General features: G+C 37.4%; 1 protein-coding gene across 1 annotated transcript in view; it reads right to left on the minus strand.

The window, feature by feature from the left end:
• SPAG17 (sperm associated antigen 17) overlaps nt 1-24083 on the minus strand; it is a 236047-nt gene that overhangs the window by 96004 nt on the left and 115960 nt on the right. The window contains exons 20-26 of the mRNA XM_086717947.1: nt 19480-19634; nt 15701-15879; nt 14077-14174; nt 6026-6265; nt 4928-5039; nt 3312-3470; nt 1437-1550 (exon numbers count right to left, since the gene is read on the minus strand). Coding sequence (XP_086574073.1) covers nt 1437-1550; nt 3312-3470; nt 4928-5039; nt 6026-6265; nt 14077-14174; nt 15701-15879; nt 19480-19634 — 1057 coding nt within the window. The remainder of the gene's footprint in view (nt 1-1436; nt 1551-3311; nt 3471-4927; nt 5040-6025; nt 6266-14076; nt 14175-15700; nt 15880-19479; nt 19635-24083) is intronic.

The following is a 24083-nucleotide window of genomic DNA, read 5'->3' on the forward strand; positions in this document are numbered from 1 at the left end:
CCTATGCTCATCATGACAAGTGTACTCCTTAATCCCTAATTGCTCTCTATAACTAAGAGTCTATTTCTTAAAAATAAAAGTCTGTCTCTTGATTTGTCTCTCTCTCTCTCTCTCTCTTTTTCCTTTGCTCGTTTGTTTTGTTTCTCAAATTCCACATATGAGCGAAATCATATGGTATTTGTCTTTCTCTGCCTGACTTATTTCACTACAGTGTCTATAGTATAGACTTTTGAACAGTATTTGTTCTTCTAATCCATGAGTGTTGGGATGCCTTTCCACTTGTTTCACACTGGAAACAATTTCAAATGCAGTACTTATAACTTGAAATTAGGAACATTTGTTTTAAATGGAATACTTGCACAATAACTTAAGGATTAAATAAAAAATAGGGAAATCACTTAAGAAACAGCAGTAGTAGAGTTGATTGTAGAGTGTAAATGTCTTAATCTGAAATCATGATAAGAATGGATAGGATTTTTTTAGTGACTGTGTATGATAATGAATCTAATACATAATTTGTTAGGCACAGAATGACTTCAAGTGCTGGCTCAGAAACAAACCAAATACAAAATTAAAATATAAAACCCCAAATAAAGCAAAAATACTAACAAATTTAATGGGCTCTCTGACTCACTAGAGTACTACAATATTTTGTACAAGGTAAGAAAAAGATTGTAACGATCCAATGGAATATTGTCTCTGCATAAAAAGAGCTAGATAGCAAGGCAGATAAAACTACACATAGTTTTAAGGCTATATAGCATAGGGATTATCTTTTGATTTTGTAAAGTTTTATCTTTTTAATGAAATCTGTGTGTTTAGATCCTTGTAACACGCGTGGGAACCCACAAGATTTCCTAGTTGGTTCTTGGTTAAGTGACATATTATTTTGTGGTTTGTAAGGAAATAGCTTCCAGTTGGAGAATTTGTTCATTAAAAGTGGGGTAAAGAAATCCTTCAAGATGTCCAGTGAATGGCTCCTTTAAGGCTGTTAAGTTCTGAAGTACATTGAGATTCCACAATCACAGGATTCGTAAAAATATTATGTGGAAAACCAAGAGGATTCCTTGAGAAATCATGCTTTTTTTTGGCATCAACTAATGGACTTATTTTCCTGGGCTAGTTAACAAAGATAACTGAAATTATTTATCTATCTATCTATAAAATTTTATATGTATATGTGACTATATGTAAAATTACATATGATAAGTTCTTTTTCAAATGTCAAAGCACTGTTTTTTTTCTATGTATGAAAGATTATACATGTACATATATGTAAATACACATGTATATATACACACTCACACATATATTCCCACCTTTCAGGAAAAGAGGGGCATTAAATCAGAACGTGTTTATCAACAAGTGAGCAGGTTGAGGATGGACAGGTACCGTTGGTCACGGGACACTTATCCTTGCTGTTGTGTTTATTTTACCTGGTGTCATTCCACTTGGTCCATAGTAACTTATTGAGAGGCAGATGCCGTTTTCTAAGGTGGCCGAAAAAGATCCAAACTTGCTGACACCTTTATTCTCTGCATCTGATTCTTCTAAAAGACAAAATCAAATCAAGGGCATGTCCGTTTTATTAAAAAGAAATATAAGCAAAAACAGTGCAAAGTGGAAATCGTGTATATAAAAACATAGATATGATTTTTCTTAATGTTTATTTAATTTTAAGAGAGAGAGAGAGACGGAGCAGGAGTGGGGGAGGGGCAGAGAGAGAGAGGGAGACACAGAATCCGAAGCAGGCTCCAGGCTCTGAGCTGTCAGCACAGAGCCTGACACGGGGCTTGAACCCATGAACTGTGAGATAATGACCTGAGCTGAAGTCAGCCGCCCAACCAACGGAGCCACCCAGGCACCCCAAAACATGGATATGGTTAAGTAAATTATTGATATATATGTATATACCAATAAATCACTATGAAATAATTAGAAAACTTTGTTTTCGAAGAATATTTAATGAGTAAGAAAATGTTCCTGATCATAAAGTAAGAAATACACTACGATAGCGGTTACCACTGTGGTGACAGGATTATGGGCAACTGTTATTTTCTTTAAATATTCAAATTTCATAATTTTTAAAAAATAATAAACCACATATTCTTATATCAGGCAAAATGAAGAAAAGTAACTAAAAATTTTATGTTTTAAGTTCTTGGGTACATTCAAACTTGTCAAGCATTGTTTTTTGAGTTTGGAGAACACTGTGATCATAACTGAATCTACTGGTAAGATTTAGTTATATATTTTATCAGTGACTTGAGTTCAAAACGTTTGATTAATTGACTCTTCCCTTTTGCAGGTATAATCCATGTCACATTGGGCAGGAAGCATTTAGTCTTCCCAGGTGGTGCTGCCTGGAGATGTTAAATAGTGTTATCAGGAAGTCTCATGGTGTATAATCACAGGACGTCTACCTGGAGCTCCCAACTACCAGAGGTAGAGACGCTCAAGACTAAATATAGGATTTCTCTCTTGTCCTTGTAACCTAAAAAATGTGATACCATGGGGAAAACTAAGTGATAGAGCACAGAAGGAAACCCCATCATTTGTAGTGAATATTGGAGAAAAGCTAAAACTTTAGGAGAAATGAATTAATGAGAACCCAAGTCCTAGAGATTGCACTTGGTACAAGTTGTGTAAAAGATTCAGACAAGGATGGACATTGCACACTCAATGTTGCTACTTAAAGGCAGCCACCTATATAGACTCTGTGTGACAACTGGACTCAAGAACTGGGCATCCAGATGGGGTAAAAACCAAGTGAGTAGCCCACTATCCATGGGCTGTGTGTGCAGGGTATGTACACATTACCTCAGGGAAAATGTACATAAGCAAAATGGCAAAGCGCTTGCCTTACTATCTGGAAAAATTACACTAAGTGGTAGAGATGCATGTGTGTTGCTGTCAGATGCATGGGTCTGACGCACTGCTGGAAGGCTAACCTCTACTCACTCAAGGACTAACCTCCACTCACGCAACGACCAACCTCCACTCGGGCAAATACCAACCTCCACTCACGCAAGGACTAATCTCCACTCACACAAGGACCAACCTCCACTCGGGCAAAGACCAACCTCCACTCACGCAAGGACTAACCTCCACTCACGCAAGGACCAACCTCCACTCGGGCAAAGACTAACCTCCACTCATGCAAGGACCAACCTCCACTCGGGCAAAGACCAACCTCCACTCATGCAAGGACTAACCTCCACTCACACAAGGACCAACCTCCACTCAGGCAAAGACCAACCTCCACTCACGCAAGGACTAACCTCCACTCACGCAAAGGGGCATCCGCTTGCCTGTGTCAAGCTTTTGCTCTTCCTCTCTTTCTTCTTTCTCATCTTCCAAAGAACTATCCTCTTCTTTTTTTTCCTTTTTCACAATTTTCTTAGGGTCTTTTAAATGAATTATAAAAGTGTGCTTGTCCTTTTTCACAGTCGCTTTGATAAAAGTTGGCCCTGGGGAAAATCAGGGGATAGAAGGTGGGCTTGCTGGTCATACCCCATTAGGGCGCTTGACAAGACATGTACATAAGGCAGTATAGAATGTACTCCAGGGAGTGGAAACACCTACGGATATCACTAGTTTACAAAAAGATGCCTAAAGGAAGAGAGTGAGGGTGGAATCCCAGAAATGAATGGCAGGTGGATCAGGGAGATGTTGGCAGAGTTTCTTCTTCTTCTTTTTTTAAAATAAAAATTTTTTTTAATGTCTATTTTGAAGGAGAGAGACACAGAGTGCAAGCAAGGGAGGGGCAGAGAGAGAGGGAGACACAGAATCCCAAGCTGGCCCTGGGCTCCGAGCTGTCAGCACAGAGCCTGATGCAGGACTCAAACTCATGAACCAAGAGATCATGACCCGAGCTGAAGTCGGACACTTAACCAACCGAGCCCCCCAGGCGCCCCTGTTTGCAGACTTTCTCATCAAATTACAGAAGAGAAAATACAGTGGCTGAGGCTACCTACACTCAATTTTGTGATTAATCACATGAGTCAGTTGATGTGAAAGGGTTTTACAATTTACAAAGAATTACATCAATCAGTTATAGCAGTTATTATTGTTGATAGCAACAAATAAGCATTTTCCTAACGGCCCATTCTCTCTTCTAGTGTTCTGACTCATTTTTGGTCCTAGGGAGGGGAGAAGGAGAGGAGGGAGAAGAGGGTAGGCTGGCATCAGGTGGAGTGTGGGAATAGGAGGAGCCCGTGTTGCCCCCTCCCAGGGGGCATAACCTTGTGGACATTACACAGGGTCTTCCTGGACCTCCTCACATCTCTCAGAGACAACCAGCTAGCTCCAATCCACCTGAGAGATCTTTAAGGGGCAGTGAAAAGATAAGCCTTCAAAGATGTCCCTGATAGATTCCCGGGGAAGAAATATGCATTTTCTTCATGCAGTTTCCAGATTAGGTCCTCTGCAGTGCATCTGCCAGATTCCTCTCCCACTCACAGGCTTCTGAATCCAGAAGCAACTTCTCTGTAGCTCAAATAACTGACCTCGGCGGCAGGCCCCCAAACTCTGTGCTCCAGACACCAACCCAGAAATTTGCTGTAAACTCACAGTATGTGCTTGGTTTCTGAGATGTCACTACGTGTTGTAATTAATACTACTAATTAACTCTTTGCTTGTTGTGGTTACTGTTATAATATTTCCCCGATCATAGAGAAATACGTTAGGACTTTCACCACTGGAATTTTCTTCACAGAGCGTCCCAGCTAACCTCTCAGCTGGCCCGTGCCCTGCAGGCGATTGTAACAGAAGAGTGTGAAGTCTGGAAATCCTGAATGTGGCGCATAAGAAACTGCAGTGGCCACATCACCACCCTCACCTATCACACTCATGGTTCAAGGCCCCGAGACCACCTGAAAGGGTTTACTATCTTCCAAGCTATTAACCAGCTGCCTTCAAAATGTACCTTTTTCAAATGTTGTCTTCTCTACTTCAATCTGCCCTCCATCTGAAGGATACAGGTAAGAATTTGTTCCAGAGATCTGGATGGGTATCTCTCCCATATTGTATCCACAAAACTACAAGGGAAAAATCATGCTTTGAGTGTGGAGCTGCAATTGACAAGAATCAGCTCATCGATGTGAGCCAGTTCCAGTCGCCATAAGCTAAATTTCTGCTAAATGAATGCCTGTCACTCTGCAGACTCAGAGGCTCGTGTCCATATTATCTTTAGCACCTCCTGTGGTCTTACAGTGACAGGCAGAATTAAAGGAGGCCCAAGATTTTAAAATCTGTTCACTGGAGCGCCCGGATACCCTAGTGCAAATCAAATGACTATACTACTGAAAAGCAGTGGGAGGAGAAATCGATTTCTCTTCTGTTGGCTGTTAATTTTCTGTTTAAAGTGAACTGATATCTTGAGGAATATTGACACTTTATTCTTTATTTTTTGACACACTGCATTTTACGAAGTCCTATGGTAAAGGCATGTTTTACTAAATGTTGCTAATAGAGCTCTCAGTGATTGGTGATGCATGCTAACATCTGAGAACTGGCTTAGAGTAGCTGCTAGAAAGGACAAGGGCTGTTTCATTTCTTTTCTGTCCATCTCTTTCCCATTAGGTTTTCCTCATAAGACTGCTTGAGGGAGAGGTTTTACCAAAGCATACGAGCAAAAAACGTGGGTGTCTAACTCAGCAGGCCCTGTCATGGAGACAAACACAGCCAACCTCTGTGCTCACTGTGATCTTTCATAGTTGCTTATTTACACTAACCTAAATGAATGTTTTTGTGTCAAATCTCCATTCTCCTGCCCTGAGTAACCTGGCTTCAGGGCACTCATGGAAAACTGGCCTCAGGGTGTTCCTATCTTGGTGACTGGCTGCAAAGAACATCCTAGGCATTAGAGGGTGGAGTAGGGTCTGAGATCATCTTTGCTAGAAGAAACTCCAAGGCCTTCGGCGGGGTCAGTGAAGACTGGGAAACTTGTGTTTCCACAGAAGCTGTGTTTCTCCCAAAACAATGAGTAAGGACCCAAAGAGGCTTCTTAGAACATCGATTTTACCGGATAAACGACCCCAGGTTCTGGATGCTGGGGGGGCTCCTCTGTTATTTCTGGGATCTTCAGCTGGTCTTCTTTAGGTTTCTCCTTCAAAAAAGATTTTCTCTTCACAAGCTTACTGTCTTCTTTCTCTACCTTTTCCTTGCCTTTCTTTCTACCAGTTTCCTTACTCTTCTTCTCTGCTTTTTTTTCTTCCTTTAAGCGCTCTTCTTCTGCTAATCGATCTTGTTCTTCTTTCCATGCCTGTGAACACATTTAAAAAAATTAATGGGATTTTGAGACACATTAGATCCCACTCAGGTTCATTTGGGAGAGTATTTCAAATGCTTTTTGTAAGTGGTATCTCTAACAAGTTAATATCCTGACCTGGAGACCCTGCATTTAGCTTTGCTTCTCTTCTCTCACCCAACTTCCTGGTACTACACCCTGCCAAAGCTCTTCAGATGTTACCCTTTACTCAGCTGCTTCTCTCACCTGCTGCTGCAATTTTCTTTAACGCAGGTCTTATCTTTAGCCTGAACTATTACAACAGCCTCTTAGCTGGTCTCCCTGCTTCCTATACTTTTCCACATGAGCTGAATCCCCAATTTAGATCGTAAACATGGTTAATCAGCAATATGGCAGACCAGATGTTTAAAGAAACATTCCTGGCACAAAATATTTCAAAAGTGATAGGTAAAATATAAAATCATCATAGTGCATAGCAGGGCTGGCAGCAAACTGAGAGGTATGAGAAAGCACTAATCCAGTAAGGAACAGGAGAACCGAGGAGAGAAGTTTCCGACGGCTATCTGCCCATCCCTGGAGGCCTAGAACTGGAGTTTTGATGGGCTACAGGGACTAGAGCAATAACATGGGAGTCAGACCTATGAATAGAGCAGGTATTTTTAAAAATGGCACCTTTGTTGGGTGAACTAAAAACTTATCTTTCCCCATATAGGAAAACCATGAATTCTAGCTTTCTTCCTTGGCCCTGCATGAAAGGCGAGGTGGGGTGGGAGGAGCCTTCCCTGAGAACTAACCACAAGTCTATCTTCACAGCATGCCAAGATGTACATTGCCTTAAAAATGTATTCTAGGGGCGCCTGGGTGGCGCAGTCGGTTAAGCGTCCGACTTCAGCCGGGTCACGATCTCGCGGTCCGTGAGTTCGAGCCCCGCGTCAGGCTCTGGGCTGATGGCTCAGAGCCTGGAGCCTGTTTCCGATTCTGTGTCTCCCTCTCTCTCTGCCCCTCCCCCGTTCATGCTCTGTCTCTCTCTGTCCCAAAAATAAATAAATGTTGAAAAAAAAAAATTAAAAAAAAAAAAAAAGAAAAAAAAATGTATTCTAAAAAGACTGTGGGTAGATATGAGCTCACAAGTGAAAATCACAAAACGTGAGGAAGCAAGCCAAAAGCAAGAATCTGGAGAAGAAACAAACTATGAGAACATATCTGCAAAGACTGAAGGTATTGAAATTATCAAATAGAGGATGTCAAATAAGTATTTTAATCTGCTTAGTCTTTAATTTGCTTCAAGAGAAGAAAGGATCAAAAGTATAAATAAGAAATAAGACATTTTTAATAGGCATTAAAAATAAGATGAGTTTGAAAGCCCTCTTAGAAATGGAATAGACCTTCAGAAAAGCAGTACAGTATTTAAATAGGTAATGGTTGAGTCATTTCCAGAGTTGATGAAAGACACAAATCCTAACAGTCAGGAAGGCCAAAGAGTTAAAAGCAGGCAGTAATGGTCGTGTGCTGGTTCTACCTCATGTTGACTGGAAAGAGTTTATTGGTAAATTTTCAGGAATTTTGCAAGCTGGTTGTTAACTACAGCCATTATTTAAAATTAAATTATACGAATGCACACTCAAATAACATATTAAAAACAAAGACATTAAATACTCAAAACTTACCACCTTCTTCTTTTTTTTTTTTTAATGTTTATTTTTGAGAGAGAGAGAGAGAGACAGAGCATGAGCAGGGTATGGCCGAAAAAGAGGGAACCATAGGATCTGAAGCAAAAACTTAGTGCCTTCTTAATTGTTTTGTTACATTTCCCTATTATCTATGTTTTTGATGTTATTTATATCAATTATATCTGTATCATAGATATAATATGCGTACAATGTAATGGTGTGTGACTGCATAATGCTTCCCGTGCTGCATTCAGTGACGTCATATTGATGGCCTGATGGGAGTATTTACACTACACATATCAGCAAGTGCTACAAAGCACGGACCAACTGACTGTTGGTTATCCAAAGTCATGAAAGTGATGGTGAAAATGTTAATAATGCAGATTGAATTTAAAAGTGTTCTGTTTGGAGTTGTTACATTGTAACTAGTAGCACAATAAACTGAGGAAATATTCTTCTAGTATCTAAAAAGTGATGCATCTACCAAGTGAGGAACACCAAGGCTTGCTGCCAAACACAAGGAACTAGGAAGGGTCAAGAAAGGATCCTCCCCCAGAGCCTACAGAGAGAGAATTACCCTGCCACCACTTTGCTTCCAGATTTCTAGCCTCCAGAATTGTGAGACAATAAATTTCTGTTGCCTGGAAGCTTCCCTGTTTGTGGCATTTTATTACGGCAGCCTTAGGAGGCTAATAGAGTTGGGAAGGGTAAAACAATAATCCTGGATGATGCTCGGACCCCATGTTGGGAAAGTGTTTGTATCCTGATCCAACAGCACCTTTTTTACTATTTTAATACAGATGAAACCTGAAGTGCTCATGGGCAATGACCCTCCATTGTAGCTGCTCGGTGGGGCATGCCTATGGGAACTTTATGGGTCTCCAGATACGGAAATTCTCTGGAGTACTTGTAATTTACACTGGAGCGCTGATGGCCCTTGCCCCAGGAATAGATTGGAATAAGATATCTGGTAGTACAAATAACAAGGAAAGTAACTGTTTTGGATACCACCTGTGTCCTTTTAGATGGAAAGCAAGCCCTGCTATATAACAGCACACAACAGAATCCAGTTTCACTACAAGTCTGTAAAATGAGACAGAGCGTATAGCTTCATCCCCAACTGACTTGTAAATAAATGAGTCATGGCCAATTGTAATGACACCTGTCCATAATATCTGTTCATGAACTGGTTCTGTTAGGAAGGCATACCAAAAACCACTGAAATTCCGGGTTGTTGTTTTTTTTCCTGTAACTGAATTATACCATAACCATACTGCAATATGGTGTAACTCTGGCATTGGTATAGTCAATTACCGTATGTAAATAAGTCATAATACTGATATTGATGATTAAATGTACTAGGAGATAGACAAATCTTCCTTCAGATGTAATATTAACGGAAAAATGACTAGCCTGAGGAAGAAATGGATTTTGCTAACTATCAGCTAATTTCTGTGCCAAATAGTCTATACAACATTATCCTAAGGTACAAATAATACTGAATTAAAGGGGGAACAAATAATCAAAGTATTACATAAATGTGAAAATGTATGTAATACTTTATAGGATGACTTAGTTGCTTCTTTACTTCTATCCCTACTCCATACTGGATCATCGAAGTGTTAGGCATATTCATACTGATACTATTGCTGTACCAAATATGATTATTTTGCTCTAAGAAAGCTTGGGCCAAGAATTAGGGCTTGACCTGTGTAGTAAAGAATTAACTCTGCCTAAAGAAATGTTAGACTCTTGCCCAGCTTATGGGAGGTTACCTCGAAGGCCTTAGAGCATCCTGCCTGATGAGTGTCTTTGTTTACTTGGACTACAACAGGTAGTGCAATTTATAATGTAATTTATAGTGGGGTCTTTGAGCCATGTGCTATCAGCGTGACCTCTGGAGAGGCTAGACACAGTGCAACCGTGTGGTCCCTCAGTCATGTCTGTGTAACGGACCCCCAACAAAGCCCTGGACACCAAGGTTTGGGTGAGCTTCTTATATGTCAATACTCCATGCATGTAGTCACACACTGTTACTGGGAGAGATAAGCACTGTCTACACAATTCCACTGGAAGAAAACAAAGGAAGCTTGTGGCTGGAACTTTCATAGGCCTTGCTTGCCCTGTGTGTGCTTCTCTTTGCTGATTTTAATGTGTATCCTTTCACTGTAATAAACTGAAGCTGTGAACATACTAAAAAGTAAATAAATAAATAAATAAAAATTATTATCTGATTCAGCAAAGAAGTTGCTCATGTCATTGATGAATGAGTGAGACCTATTCCTTTGTTCATTTTTGTTTTACTTGTTCACATCAATGAAAACATCAATCAACATTCATATTGAATGTTTGTCAATTGTAATCATAGGTTGACTAAGAGCTTAGTAAAAATCTGTGAAAGTATTCTGTGAGAATCAACTGGCTAAATGGAATTTACAACAAAAAGTAGTATGTTCTATAATTTGTACATTGTGTGCTCTACGCACTATGTTATCAGTAAAATTTAGAATAAACATATTATTTTGTTTCCCTGAGAGAGCTATTCCTAAACATTTTCCAGCACACCACTGAGTATTTTCAAAGCAGCTGGAGAGAAAAGGTAAACTGTTGGGGTGCCTGAGTGGCTCAGTTGGTTAAGCACCTCACTTTGGCTCAGGTCATGATCTCACAGTCCGTGAGTTCCAGCCCCACGTCGGGCTCAGAGCCTGGAGCCTGTTTTGGATTCTGTGTCTCCCTCTCTCTCTGCCCCTCCCCTGCTCATGCTGTCTCTATCTCTCAAGAATAAATAAACATTTAAAAACATTTTTTTTAAAAAGAAAAGGTTAACTGTTTATAAAGAAATGACAAATTAGATCAACAATTTATTAACAACTACAACATCAACCCAGGAAAATGTGGAACAATATCTTGAGAGTACTAAGAAGATATATAAAAAAAAACAAAACTGAGAATTTTACAAATGAAAACCGTATTTAATGAGTAAGGGTAAAAAAAAGCCAATTTTTAGGTAAGTAAAAACTGAGGGTTTTACAAACCCCCACTAAAAGAAGTTTTAAAAGGAATACTTCCAAAATCTCAAATGTGAGAAGAAATGCTTGACAAACAAATGATAAGCTAAATAACACTGACTACGTAAAACAATGACAATAAGAATGTTCAGTTTGTGGGAATAAGAAAAGATAAAATAAAACTTAAAATATAAGTTGGGAGAGGGAAAGCAAATTTTAAATAATATTAATAGGTCCTTGTATTGTTCTGGGAGAAAGTAAAGATATTTCATGAAGTTTAGACTTCATTAAATTACATATACAAGTTGAATTTCTAGAGCAACCACTAGTAGAAATAGAGTGAATACATTTTAAACTTCTGTCAAGGGCCAGATAGTTAATATTTTAGGCCTTTTGGGTCTAGAGGCAAAGTTGAGGACATTATGTAGGTACTTATGTAGTAAGTGAGGAAAGTAATTTTTGCAAATATTTTAACAAGTCATTGAATATAAATTTCTTTTGTAATATAAGTCTACTAATAAGAAAAATAGAATTGTTTTTTGGGGGAGGACAACATTTCACTTAGGGTTCAAATTAGTGTTGCCATCATTAACTGATTGAGAATGAAAAGACAAAATAAATTCAACATAAAATAAAGTAAGAAAGGTGGAAAAAAGGATCATAGAAAAGGCAGGCTATAAAAGGATTCAACTCTCCTGTTAAAAGAGAGATCATCCAGATATGGATTTTTTTTTAATCTAGTTTATAGTCCCTCTGCACAAGAGATATGCTTAAAATATAAACACACAGCAAGGTGAAAATAAAGAGATGTAAGCTGACAGTTAAATGCTACCTAAAAGAAAGATCTTATCCCTTTATTTTTCTTTATTAATTTCAGAATTGGTTTTCTAAGGTTCATAAAAACTCTGTTGGGATCTTGATAAGAATAGCATTGATTTTATAGTATATTTCATTTCCTAAGTTGAATCTTCTCATCCATGACTATGGTATATATTCCCACTTAATTAAGTGTTAAATGTCCTCAATAATATGTGGTAATTTTCTCCATAAAGACTTTGCTTATCTTTTATTATTCTTTTTGGCACCTTATAGTTTTTGTTCTTCTTGTGAATGATATTTGTTTTCGATTACATTTTCTAATTGGTTATTGCTAGTAAATAGAAACTCCAGTGACTTTTTTCCACGTGATACAGCAACCTTGCCAACTTCCTTAATTTATTTGAAAAGCCAAACTAACACTAATAGTGATGCTTGTTAATAACAACGCAAAGTCTATAGACTAATTCATTCATCATGGCCACAAAAATTCTAGATAAAATACCATCAGATCAAACCCAGTTATTTATTAAAATAATAACACGCCATGAAAAAATGGTGCTATCATTCTTAATCTATAATGTGCATAAAGATGGTTCTAGGAGATTATTCAAAATTAAAATTCCTAGATTCGACTCACAAAGATGTAATTAAGATGGAATGAAGGCATCTGTATTTTTAAGTCTCTTCTCCCTGGAGACCCCTAGGCATTCATAATACATGTCTTTGTGGGATGAGGACTAAACTTTAGGAAATGCTGAAGAGGAGTTTGCTTTAAAAATGCAAAGATTATTCCTGTTGTTAAATAAGTCTCCATACTTCAATATATCAATAAAGAAGAAAAACCAACATACATTTTTAAATTTTAATAAAGTAAAGCAGCAACTAATAATTAACTCAAAGATTTGCCATGTAATGATGTTTACCATTAAGACCACGAAGCTAGGGAGGCTCACCAATATTAACCTACATTGTTTTGTGGTTTATTGGATACTAATGGGGGTGTGGAAGTCAGCTCTTGCCTACTCAGTATGTGAGCTTACAAAAAATCTACTGTAATTATTAGTATTTAAAATTTTTAAAAACATTTATTCATTTTTTGAGAGACAGAGACAGTGTGAGCAGAGGAAGGACAGAGAGAGAGGGAGACACGGAATCCAAAGCAGGCTCCAGGCTCTGAGCGGTCAGCACAGAGCCTAACGTGGGGCTCGAACTTACAAATGTGAGATCACGACCTAAGCTGAACGCTTAACTGACTGAGCCACCCAGGTGCCCCGAGATTCATCCGTATTTCTGTGTGTAGCTATAGGTCATGCATTCCCAGAGCTGTATAACATTTCATCATAGGACTAAACCATGCTAGGCATTCCACTGATGAATATTTGAATGGTTTCTAGTTTGGGAGAATTAAAAATAATGCTGCAAGAACAACTCTGTCCATGTGTCTTGGTGCGCACATCCATGCATTTCTGTTAGGCATATCCTTAGGAGTGGAACTGTTAGGTGAAAAGAAAATCGTTTGCTTGACGTTAGTAGTTATGCCCAGTTTTCAAAGCAGAAGTGACCGCTTACATGTCAACCACCAGTGTATGAGAATTCACTGTGCTTCACACCTTTGCCAAAATGTGGTATTGTGTCTTAAATTTTAGCCAAAAATGGTTGATCTGACTACATAAAAGTAAAACATTTCTGTATAAATAGAAAAATAAGTGGTGCTTATTAATAAGGAAATTAATACTTCACATATATCCAAATTTAAACTAACAACATTTCTCTGAAAATAAGTTAGATATGTAGATATTATCTGGAAGTGATATTCATGATACTTTGCTATAAAAAAAAGAGTATGTGGAAGAGTAAAAAAAAAAAAAAAACAAAACCAAATCTAAATCAAAACCAAACAAATGAAAACCCTCTTTATATTTGTGTATGCATGAATGTATAAGTATAGAGCATACCAGGTTGTTAATATTTCTTATTTTCAGGGGTTTGGAGACCCAGAGTAATTTTGACTTCTTATAAAAGCATACATTAAGTTTGTCATTAAAAATTGGAAACAAGAAACAAACACCTGCAGCAGAAACAGAGACGATATGAACAAGGCACCACATTGGATATGGGTTTTATAAAAATGAATGATACAGAATTCCTTCAAAGTTTATCATCTGGAAGAGGAGACAGCTTGGTGGGGAGACTGCTCTTTCATTGCAGATTCAATTATTTCTGAGAGGTTAGCAAAAAAGATCACTTTTGTTCCACCACACAAACTCTCTATCACACAATAAATTTGAATTTGTAAATATTCAGTGTCATCTGTCTTTCCTTGAATTACCTTGAGAGAGCCTTCTAAAATAAAAGGAATCTTTTCCTTCTCGTTTTCTTTTTCTTTTTCTTGATCCGCTATCTCTCCTTTGCTCATTCCTTTGTTACCTAAAGCCAGAGAAAATTAAACTTCTTAGTGACTCTCTATGACAAAGGTTCATTGAAGGACCAAATGTCTGAACTGTAGGGGATCTCAAAGGCTATCAAGTTCAACTCTCCATTTATTCATTCCTGACTCCTTCTCGCTGTCGCCAGAGTGGGTGTCTGAAGTGGCACTGAGCTCCTCCAAGGATGAGGAACTCAACGACTGTGGAGAATGCATTCTATTCTCACTGTGTTGAGACCTTGAAGCTTTTACTGAAGTAGACTCTCTATCCATAGAGCTTTAACCTAATTAATCCTAGCTTAAGACCACACAGAACAAATCTAACTTTTTTTTTCCACATTGAAGCCCTCCTCTTGCTATAATAGTCCTTCTGTTTGGAAGATTTACAACTTTCCTCACTTAAGAGGTCTCAAACTGAATGCAATACCTACCAAGTGTATTTCAATCTCCAACTAACCGTATTCTGGATTTAACAGCATCTAGATAGTAATTAAACTTTTGGTTCTGTTCAGAAGCAGAATAAAGAAAAGGCAATTTTTCCTGGTCATAGGCAAGTGTGGCCCTAGACACTATTGTGAGAGGGTAGCCCTACCTCTCTTTATATAGTCCCATCCATCATCCCAGATACTTAGTGCTGTCCTTCTGTGCCCCCGTCAGGAGAAAGGCCAAACTGATGGATGAATTATATAACCATTTGAGTGGATGGTGACTGATTCATTAGAATTAAGTCAAACACAAATTCTTTTGGTAATTGACAGAAGTTGAAAAACCTTTGGAAAATATATAGCTTTGCTTCTTTATGAGAAACCATTCTCAACTTATGCTATCAGAAATAATGAATATTATTAACATGGAAACCATTCCCTAGTGAGATATCCTTATTTACCACACAGGTTACCTCATTGTTTTACTCCTTTATCAAGTATCCTTCCTCTTTTTTTCACTCTCTTCTCCATTCCCCAACAGCATCAAAGCCATGGAAATTAACAACAAAAATAAATATATATGTATTGGCTCCACCCCTTTTAAGTGCCTGCCACAAATCCTCAAGAATCCATTTTCCCTTTATTTCTAGATTCCTACTCCCAATTAGTCTTGAGATTCTTCTGATTGCTCTTCCAAGAAATGTCTTGTTTTAATCTCACTTTTGGAATCTATAAGTATTCTAATGGAAACATACTGACTCCGAATTTGCCTCATATATTGTCAACAAATCTTAGATAGCTGAAACTATCAACCCTACCAAAATGAAGACATCTGGCATTTCCCTAACATCACATTTAATCTGCAGGACAGATCGAATCTTCCAGATCTGGCAGGAGGTGGCATCAATATAAGACAAATATCCCATTATCCCATCACCAAATTGATCATATTTAGAACTCAGCTATTCTATTTTTTAGAGAAAGCAAAGAGTCACAGAAATTTGTAGGCAACTTGTTTTAATACTGAAATATTCAGTCTTGATTAAATTATCAAATGGAAGAATGTCTTGGGACTTTACGTGTAAGTTCAACCAGTGACTTACTTTTAGGTTTTTTAACAGAATACATTTTGTTAGAAGTGATTTTGGTAGTAGCAGAATATTTCAATTCCAGCTCGGCCTTTGTCCTAGTGATTTCCTCAGCCATTTTAGCTTCCTGATATATAGCTTCTTCTTTTATGATCCAATCTTGAATGGAGTTTGCAACAAGTTCCAAATAATTCCTAAAATTAAAAAAAAAAAAGCAAAGAAGAGAAAATGACAATCGAGTTACTGTTAAAGTCAGTAACACTTAAGACACCAACCATGCAAATAAACTTTGCAAAAATGAACTGATCCTAAATTGCCCATATACCAAATGCAATAGACTCAATTATATCCTGATGTAATTCGTACAAAGTCATCAAATATAAATATCCAGTGAGCATATGAACAATGCCCAACTTCATCCACAATTAAAGACATGCACATTTAAAAATGAGATGTTTCTAACCCAGTCAAGGATTCAAAAGTTTAATAACACCAAGAGTTGATGACAGTTTAGAGAAACAGTCACTCTCAGCACTGTTAGCTGGAGAGTAATAAGGTACAATCTCTTTTTAGAGCAATTTTATAGCATAATAGAAACTCTTTCAAGTGACGATAGCTAATTGACTGACTGGATTAATTGAAATGCTCCAGTCTTGCTGTAAACTTACTGGCCTGGGAATACCCACACTGTAAATACTGTGCCCTACGCTGCATGTGCACTTAGGCTCACATCTGTGAGTTGTTGCTCACCAGGGGTCAGTCACAGTTGTTCCCAAATCCATTCATTCTATTTATGTGGATGACTGTAATTATTTTTAATTAAATGTTGTATATACTTACAACATTTGAGTGTCCTTAGAGAGTTGTTTCTGAGGAAGTAAGTTGAAATATTTAGGTTGGATAATCAAGATTAGTTATTGTCAGATTGTGTGAAAGTGAGGCCTAAGGCTTGAAAAATAAAGCTACAGGGTTTCTATAGTCAGGCTGTTTCACAGTTTTCTCTCATTTTTGATTCCCTTTTAAAGAAATGAACTGAAAACCGTAGACTGTAAATTTGAGGTACTCAATATCTTCATTGGGAAGGGAAAAGACATCTCAAACTCAACCTTTCCCCAAATGAACCAATCTTCCTCTCTTAGCTGATGGCAAGTCTATACTTCAGTTGATCAGCCCAAATGCCCTGAAGTTATCCTTGACCACTGATTTTCTCACACTCCACTTCGCATCTGTTGGGAAATCCAAATGATTTTTTAAAGCACATATTTAAAACATATTCAAAATCTAATCATTTCTCATTTGCTTCACTGTTCTCTTCCTGGTCTAAGCCACCATCGCCCCTTGCTGGGATGACTACAGTAGCCCCCCAACTGGTCTCCCTGTACCTACCCTTAACCCCCTGTAGTCTATTCTCAACACAGAAGAGAGAGATGTTTTTCACTCTAAAGGCAGATCATGTCTCTCTCAGGTTCAGAACCTTTCGATGTGTCTGCCTTTCAAACAAAACCTAGAGTTCTTGCTATTTATTCATGATGAGGGAACACAGACTTGTACACAGCCCAATCAGTATTCAAATGAGATGACAAAATAAAGAATATTTCAGCATGCAATGACTCAGGAATTCCCCAGCCAGATACTTTCTGAAAGAATTAGTCACAAATGTACTCCAGCTGCATTGAAAAAATAAATCCAAGAAAGAAGACAATATGGTATATAAATAAAAGGGCTGAGGAAGAAAACAGTACAATTTGTAATTAAATGTAAATAATTATTTGTGCTCCTTGTCTGTGATTAAAAATATTACTTAACAGTTGGAAATAAAATTTCTAGACAATTTCAAAATGGCGATTTCTTGGGAGTAAGTAAAAATATGTTAAAAATTTTAACATCTGTGGAATGATATTCATACTCATTAGCTCCAATTACGATATAAAAATATTTAAATATGTGATTTAAAAGGATAACCTCTATAGGGATATTAATAGAATCTATAACTTTAAAAACATCACACACTAAGAATGAACTAAGAAAATTCAATCTAAGGATGAAAAGGGATTAATCCTAAAGTAGAAATATGCATGTAAAATTAAATGGTAAGAATGAGGCCAAACATATCACTTATAAAAATAGAAGTGAATAGATTCATTCTTTAAAATATAAAGTTTTAAAATATTGTTATTAATTATTAAATTAATTATAAAAATCTTTCAAAGACAGACGATCTCAGAGTAGCTGGAAAAATCCAAGGTAACACTGAAAAGACATGTATCTACAAATCAAAATGACGCAGAAAAATAAAAGGGTGGCAGATGGCTGGCTAGAAAGCCAGAGAAAGTCCAGCTCCTTGATGACTTAGGTGAGTAGCTGAACTACCCCTGAGATACTGCCCAATTCTAAATTTGTCACTACAGAAGAAAAAGAATTCCCTTATTAGGTTAGCCACTGTATTCCACTGTATTTCACTGTATTCCACTGTATTTCTATTAACATAGTGAGACACAATTCCCAGTTGACATGTAAAATTATTGAGAAAGTCCTATCAGTAAATTTCTGTATAAGAGACTATCCAACAATATTAATATCAAACGTGGTGAAATTCAAGGTGAAAAGCATTAAGGGGAACACAGAGAGACATTTGCTCATATTGATAAAAGTTACAATGCATTAAGAAGGATGCTTCTGAAATACAGATTCAAAAATAAGTTTAGACATACACACATATACACACAATACATGCAAAACTAACAGGAGAAATAGACAAAACTATAATCATAAAGATAGACGCTAATACATCTCTCTCAGGAATGGGCATTTATTGTGAGACGACTGTTTAATTTCATTCCGAAAGACATCCAAAATCCAAATGTCATACATGAATGTGTAGAACAAAAATCACCAAAAGTAACTGAAGAAGAAATAGAAATCCTGGATAAGAGATTAACTTTAGAAGAACTGCAAAGCTTGTAGATCATCTGTTCCTCATCCTTTCCCAATATTGTCTCTCCCATTGGGCTCTGCCATCCAGTCCGTAGGGAGCCACTACCTCTAAATAGTTTTCCATGTGAAGCATTCCTACCCTTCCCCAAATAATGTGCTATATTATGTAAGCTACTGTATATGTGAGCAAAGGATTAGCACACGACCTGTTTTCCCAGTTATTCTGTAAGCCCATTCTCTGTGTCTTTCTGTATCCCTTTAAACTAAAACAACGCTGTACAAATAAATAAATAAATACTGGATATACATTAACCGGCATTGAAAAAATAATGAAATGTTCTCATAATTACTGAGAGGACAGAGCAAAGCTTTAATATCATCAAGAAATAATTAAGGAGCTTGGCAGAAAAAAAACATCACTGATTCCTAGAGGTCTCAGTTTGCTGAGCACCTGACCGCTGTGTTGATATGTCACTCAGTTGCCCTACTTTGGAGTCTTCCCCAGATCAAGTGGAGTTATCCAAAACCAGCATGAAGAATGTCATGTGTTATAGTTTCTACTTGGAATCTTTCAGAGGCAGTTTTATTAGGGTCTAAATAAATCAAATGTAAGGTAATGAAATCCCCACTAGACTTAATGGCTCCAGGAATGATGTCTGTCTTGTTTATTTGGTATAGTTTTAATGCTTATTACAGTGCCTGGTACACCTCAAACATGCAACTTGATAAACTAAATTGAAGGTTTAGTGTTTGGCTTGAAGCACTTACCTTAGGCTAAGGAACTGAAAGCTAATTAACCAAGTAACTAACAAGCTAACTAAAATAAGACAATAATTAACTAAACTGTCCAAGGTGGTTACCTGAATCCAACATTGGAGTGAAGAGCAATATTCCAATATTCACAATGCAGACGTTGACTATTCATTGGATTATGAAAGACTAAAAGTAGAGAGTTGTCTTGCGTATGGTAGTAAGAATCAATCCACCTGTATTGCTGCCTGGCTTCTTGAAGAACCTGAAATCAAAATAATTACACTGTTGTGTCTTTTTTTCCATGAGAAGCATCTCCTGCTAAGGTATGTCTCTGCCCCCTTACCCTCATCCCTTTATTTCCACACTTAGTCTCACTGTTAGTGAGAACATCAGTGGTAGAATTTGGGGGGAACATTTCAGCAACTCTTACAGAAAATAAAATACTAGCCTGCAGGCATAGAGGCATTTGCTCAAGTGTTTTTTATTCAGGCTTGGAGATAATAATTAAGTCAAGCAGTTATTTAACGTTTTCCATGCCTTCATATAGATCATCTCATTTTCTCGTCATTAAAAACCTCGGATAAATAGGAACAATTATTTTTTCTATTTTGAAATATTAAAATCCTCATTTTTTCAGTGTAAACTGGGGCTGAGAAAGGATGAGAGGTTTGTCTAAGAAGATAGAGTTCGTAAGTCCTGGTGCCAGGACACCAGTCTCTGTGTCATCATTTTTGCACTCCAAAGAGTGCTCTCCACCACACCATGCTGTAGTACAGAGGAACAAGGTGCATGGTCTTTCTCATACATACTGTTTGCACGTGACTTCTAACCTTGGCCTTTTCCAAAACATTCCACCCTCAGCATGCACTGCGATCTCAGCTACTGACAGAGGGGCACAGAGGGCAGGGCACACTTTGTCCTGCTTCTATTTCACTGCCAATCAATATAAGGAAACATGTCCACAGGGAAATAAATTACACAGCTGTGGATTGTTGTTTTTGTTTTCGTTTTCAACATCAATCTCATGCAGGAACTTTCAGTTCTCTGCTGGTGGGTGATCTGAAGGCATGGAATTGCATATTATGTTAGGAAAGGACTGTTTTACTTTTGCTTTCAATTTTACACTGGTAGCATTACCAAAATAATACATTTACTTCCCGAATCTAGTCCCCTGTATGAGTGTCTTTATGGAGTGGTATTGAAACTATTACATCTGTTCCCCGAGAGGCAATACCAGAGACACACATGTGGTGAATATTTTTGCATTAATTTTGTTGTTGTTGTTACATAGGGTACTATTCATTACTTTACTTTTTGGAGATGCAAATTCCTTTTAGACTTTAAACCCCCAAACAAAACATGTTCATTTCTGATGAACATGTATCCTTCTTTCCATTAGAGAGCTCTATAAAATTTGTTTTCATGTTTACTTTGGCTGCTAGAATTTATAGCACTAAGTTTCTCAGAGCTATGGCTGCTCTCAATCAATGTTTGATAAGTTTTCAAATAGTATCCTTCCTCTCCATTTTTTTTTTTTACTATTTGGCTTTTCCCTATTATCCTATATTAATATTGTGGTGCCATGAACTTTAGTTAAATTTTTTTTTATTAAAAATAAACACATATTTATTGAAGCATTATTCACAGTAGCCAAGATATGGAGGCAACCCAACTGTCCAACCACAGAAGATGGATAAAGAAGATGTAAAATAGATAGATAGATAGATAGATAGATAGATAATGAAACCTTGCCATTTGCAACAACATGGATGGATCTGGAGGGTGCAATGTTAAGTGAAATAAGTCCGTCAGAGAAAGAAAAACACTATATTATTTCACTCATATGTGGAATTCAAGAAACAAAACAAAGGAAAAAGAGACAAACAAAAAACCAGACTCCTAAATACAGAGAGCAAACTGGTGACTGCCCAGAGGGGAGGTGGGTAGGGAATGGGTGAAATAGAGAAAGGGGATTAAAAGTACACTTAGTGGGATGAGCATTGAGAAATGTATAGACTAGTTGAATCATTATATTTTACACCTGAAACTAATATAACACTGTGTTATTTATAGTTCCGTTAAAAAATAAACACCTACTATGTGCCAGGTACTGTGTAGGCTCTTGGGGAAAAAATGAACAAGATAGATGAGATTTTCCTCTAAAATTTAATAAAGATTTTTACAGATCATCCTGGATTCAGGGAGGTGTCCTAAGCAGATGAAATTGATGGGAGTATCTGATTCATAGAATGGACTGGACGAGAGCAGAAGCAGGTTAATGATTAGGAGGATGTTGCAGGAGAAGAGGAGGGTGGCTGTAGCAACAGTGGAGGTGGTGAAGAACTTGAAGATATATTTTGAGGTACACCCTTCAAAATCTGACGATGGATCAGACATGAGGGATGCAGTCGAGCTGAGATAAGTGAGAACTCTTAGCCTTCTGGCTTGAAGGTGACATTTTCTGAGATGGATGAGGAGAGAAACATGCTCACGTGGGAAAATTATGAGCTTTGTGTGGGACCCTGAAGTTGAGATGCCTGTCATAAATTCAAGTGGAATTTGGAGTTAGGTATCCTAGTATGGAACTAAGAAATCATTTGGAAGATAAAATTGTAGCAGTCATTAGCATTAGGTCATAGATAATAGATGAAATCGTCACAAGGATGTTTGCAGAGGAGAGAAGAAGGTTCAGGGCTCAGACTCAAGCCATTTCGATATGTAGACATTAGGTCAACAAAAGTCCAAACAGAGCACTGAGGAGAAGTACAGTTTGGCACCTTGGAAACCGAGAGTGGGCAGTGTTTCACAGTGAAGTGATCAGCTCTGCGATGCTGTGAAAAGACCAAGGAAGATGAAGCAAGATAATTGTCCATTAGATGTGGCAGGACAGTGATTTATAAAGGGGTGAGGACAGAGCCAAATTGAAAAAAAGCCAAAGCCTGAAATGAACTTCCATTTTAAAGATGAGAGATGAAACCCATGTACTTCTTGACACCTCATTAAAAGAACAGTAGAATTACTGGGTTTTAGTACCACAAAGCTGAAGGTCACAGGAGAGGAGACAAAGGCAACAACAGTTGAGAAGCTGGAAAGCAGAAGGATAGGGGTAACTGCCGGTAGAAAGAAAATCAAATTCTAAGATTAATTTTACGAGAGGCCACAAGTAACCTTGTGCAGAAATGCAGAAAGGCTCAAGAAAGTACCAGAGCACTGCCCCACTCCGAGAGTGGGGTCAAGGAGACACTGAAAATAGGAAGATTAGAGTATTTTTAAGAAGCCGTTAGGGCCTCCGGAAGCCCTCGACGATTCTGAGCAACTAGGCGTCTGCCCATCTCCCACCTCAGCGGACAAAGGGAGGATTATGACCTATAGAAATGACCCCGTGGATTCTAAGAAGAGGGATCCCAGGCACTGCTAAGGGGAAGATGTGCTACAGAAAAAATGAGAATTGTTTAAAAGCATAAATTGACGTCCAAGAAATATAAGGTGACCCACATGTATAATTCTACACTTTATAGTAGCCGTAGTTTACAAGTAGAAAGAAACAGATAAGATTACTTTTTAAAATATATTTTATTTGGGGCGCCTGGGTGGCTCAGCCAGTTAAGCATCCAACTCTTGGTCTTGGCTCAGGTCATGAGCCCTGTGTCAGGTTCTGGGCCTACAGGGGGGAGCCTGCTTAGGGTTCTGTCTCTTCCTCTCTCTGCCCCTCCCCCACTCGTTCTCTGTCCTTCTCTTTCTCTCAAAATAAATAAATAAAAACCTAAACAAATATATATTTTATTTAACTCAATATGTCAAAAAATTATCATTTCAATATGTAATGAATATAAAAATTGTTAATGGGATATATCACCTTTTTCATATTAAGTTTTTGAAATTTGGTATATATACTTAAACCAAATATATAGTATACATGTAGTAACATATATAATAATAAGTAATATATACTATATTATATAAGTAATATATACTATATTATATAAGTAATATATACCATATTATGTAAGTAATATATACTATAGTATATAAGTAATATATACTATAGTATATAAGTATATAAGTAATATATACTATAGTATATAAGTAATATATATACTATATACTACATATATAATACATAATAGTATAATAGTATAATATATATATTACTTATATAGTAAGTATTATAATACTATATACATATATATTAGAAGTAATGTATATACTATACATAAGTATATAAGTATTATTTATATACTATAGTATATACTATAGCAAACATACAGAACGTCTCAATTTGGACAAAGTACATTTCAGGTAGTCAGAAGCTACCTGTGAGTAGTGGTTACCATATTGAACAATGCAGATCTAGAGACTGGATGGTAAGAAGTGTAACTGCCTTCCCCCCACCACTCAGCTTCCAAAACCCTGACAGGTAAGTTATGTCTTTCAGTTAGGAGATTAGGGGTTTTCTCCCCTGGAGAATTTAAATGGCTTAAGGGTACAGACTAATATACCAACACTGATGGGTATCCCAAGGAAACTACCCAGCCAAGTCACCCAAAATGAAGTCCATTTATTGACAACTCCCTCCTTCCCTGACCTCATACAGTACTTACTATGATATTTTTAGTGTCTCATTATTAACATGAAGAAAAAGGCAAATATCTTGAGGTATTATTCTCTGAAATGAAAAATAAAGACCAAAAAACAAAAGTAAAAATAAACT

The sequence above is a fragment of the Puma concolor genome, chromosome C1, assembly GCF_028749965.1.
Source record: "Puma concolor isolate L17-30 chromosome C1, mPumCon1.1.hap2, whole genome shotgun sequence".
Taxonomy (NCBI): domain Eukaryota; kingdom Metazoa; phylum Chordata; class Mammalia; order Carnivora; family Felidae; genus Puma; species Puma concolor.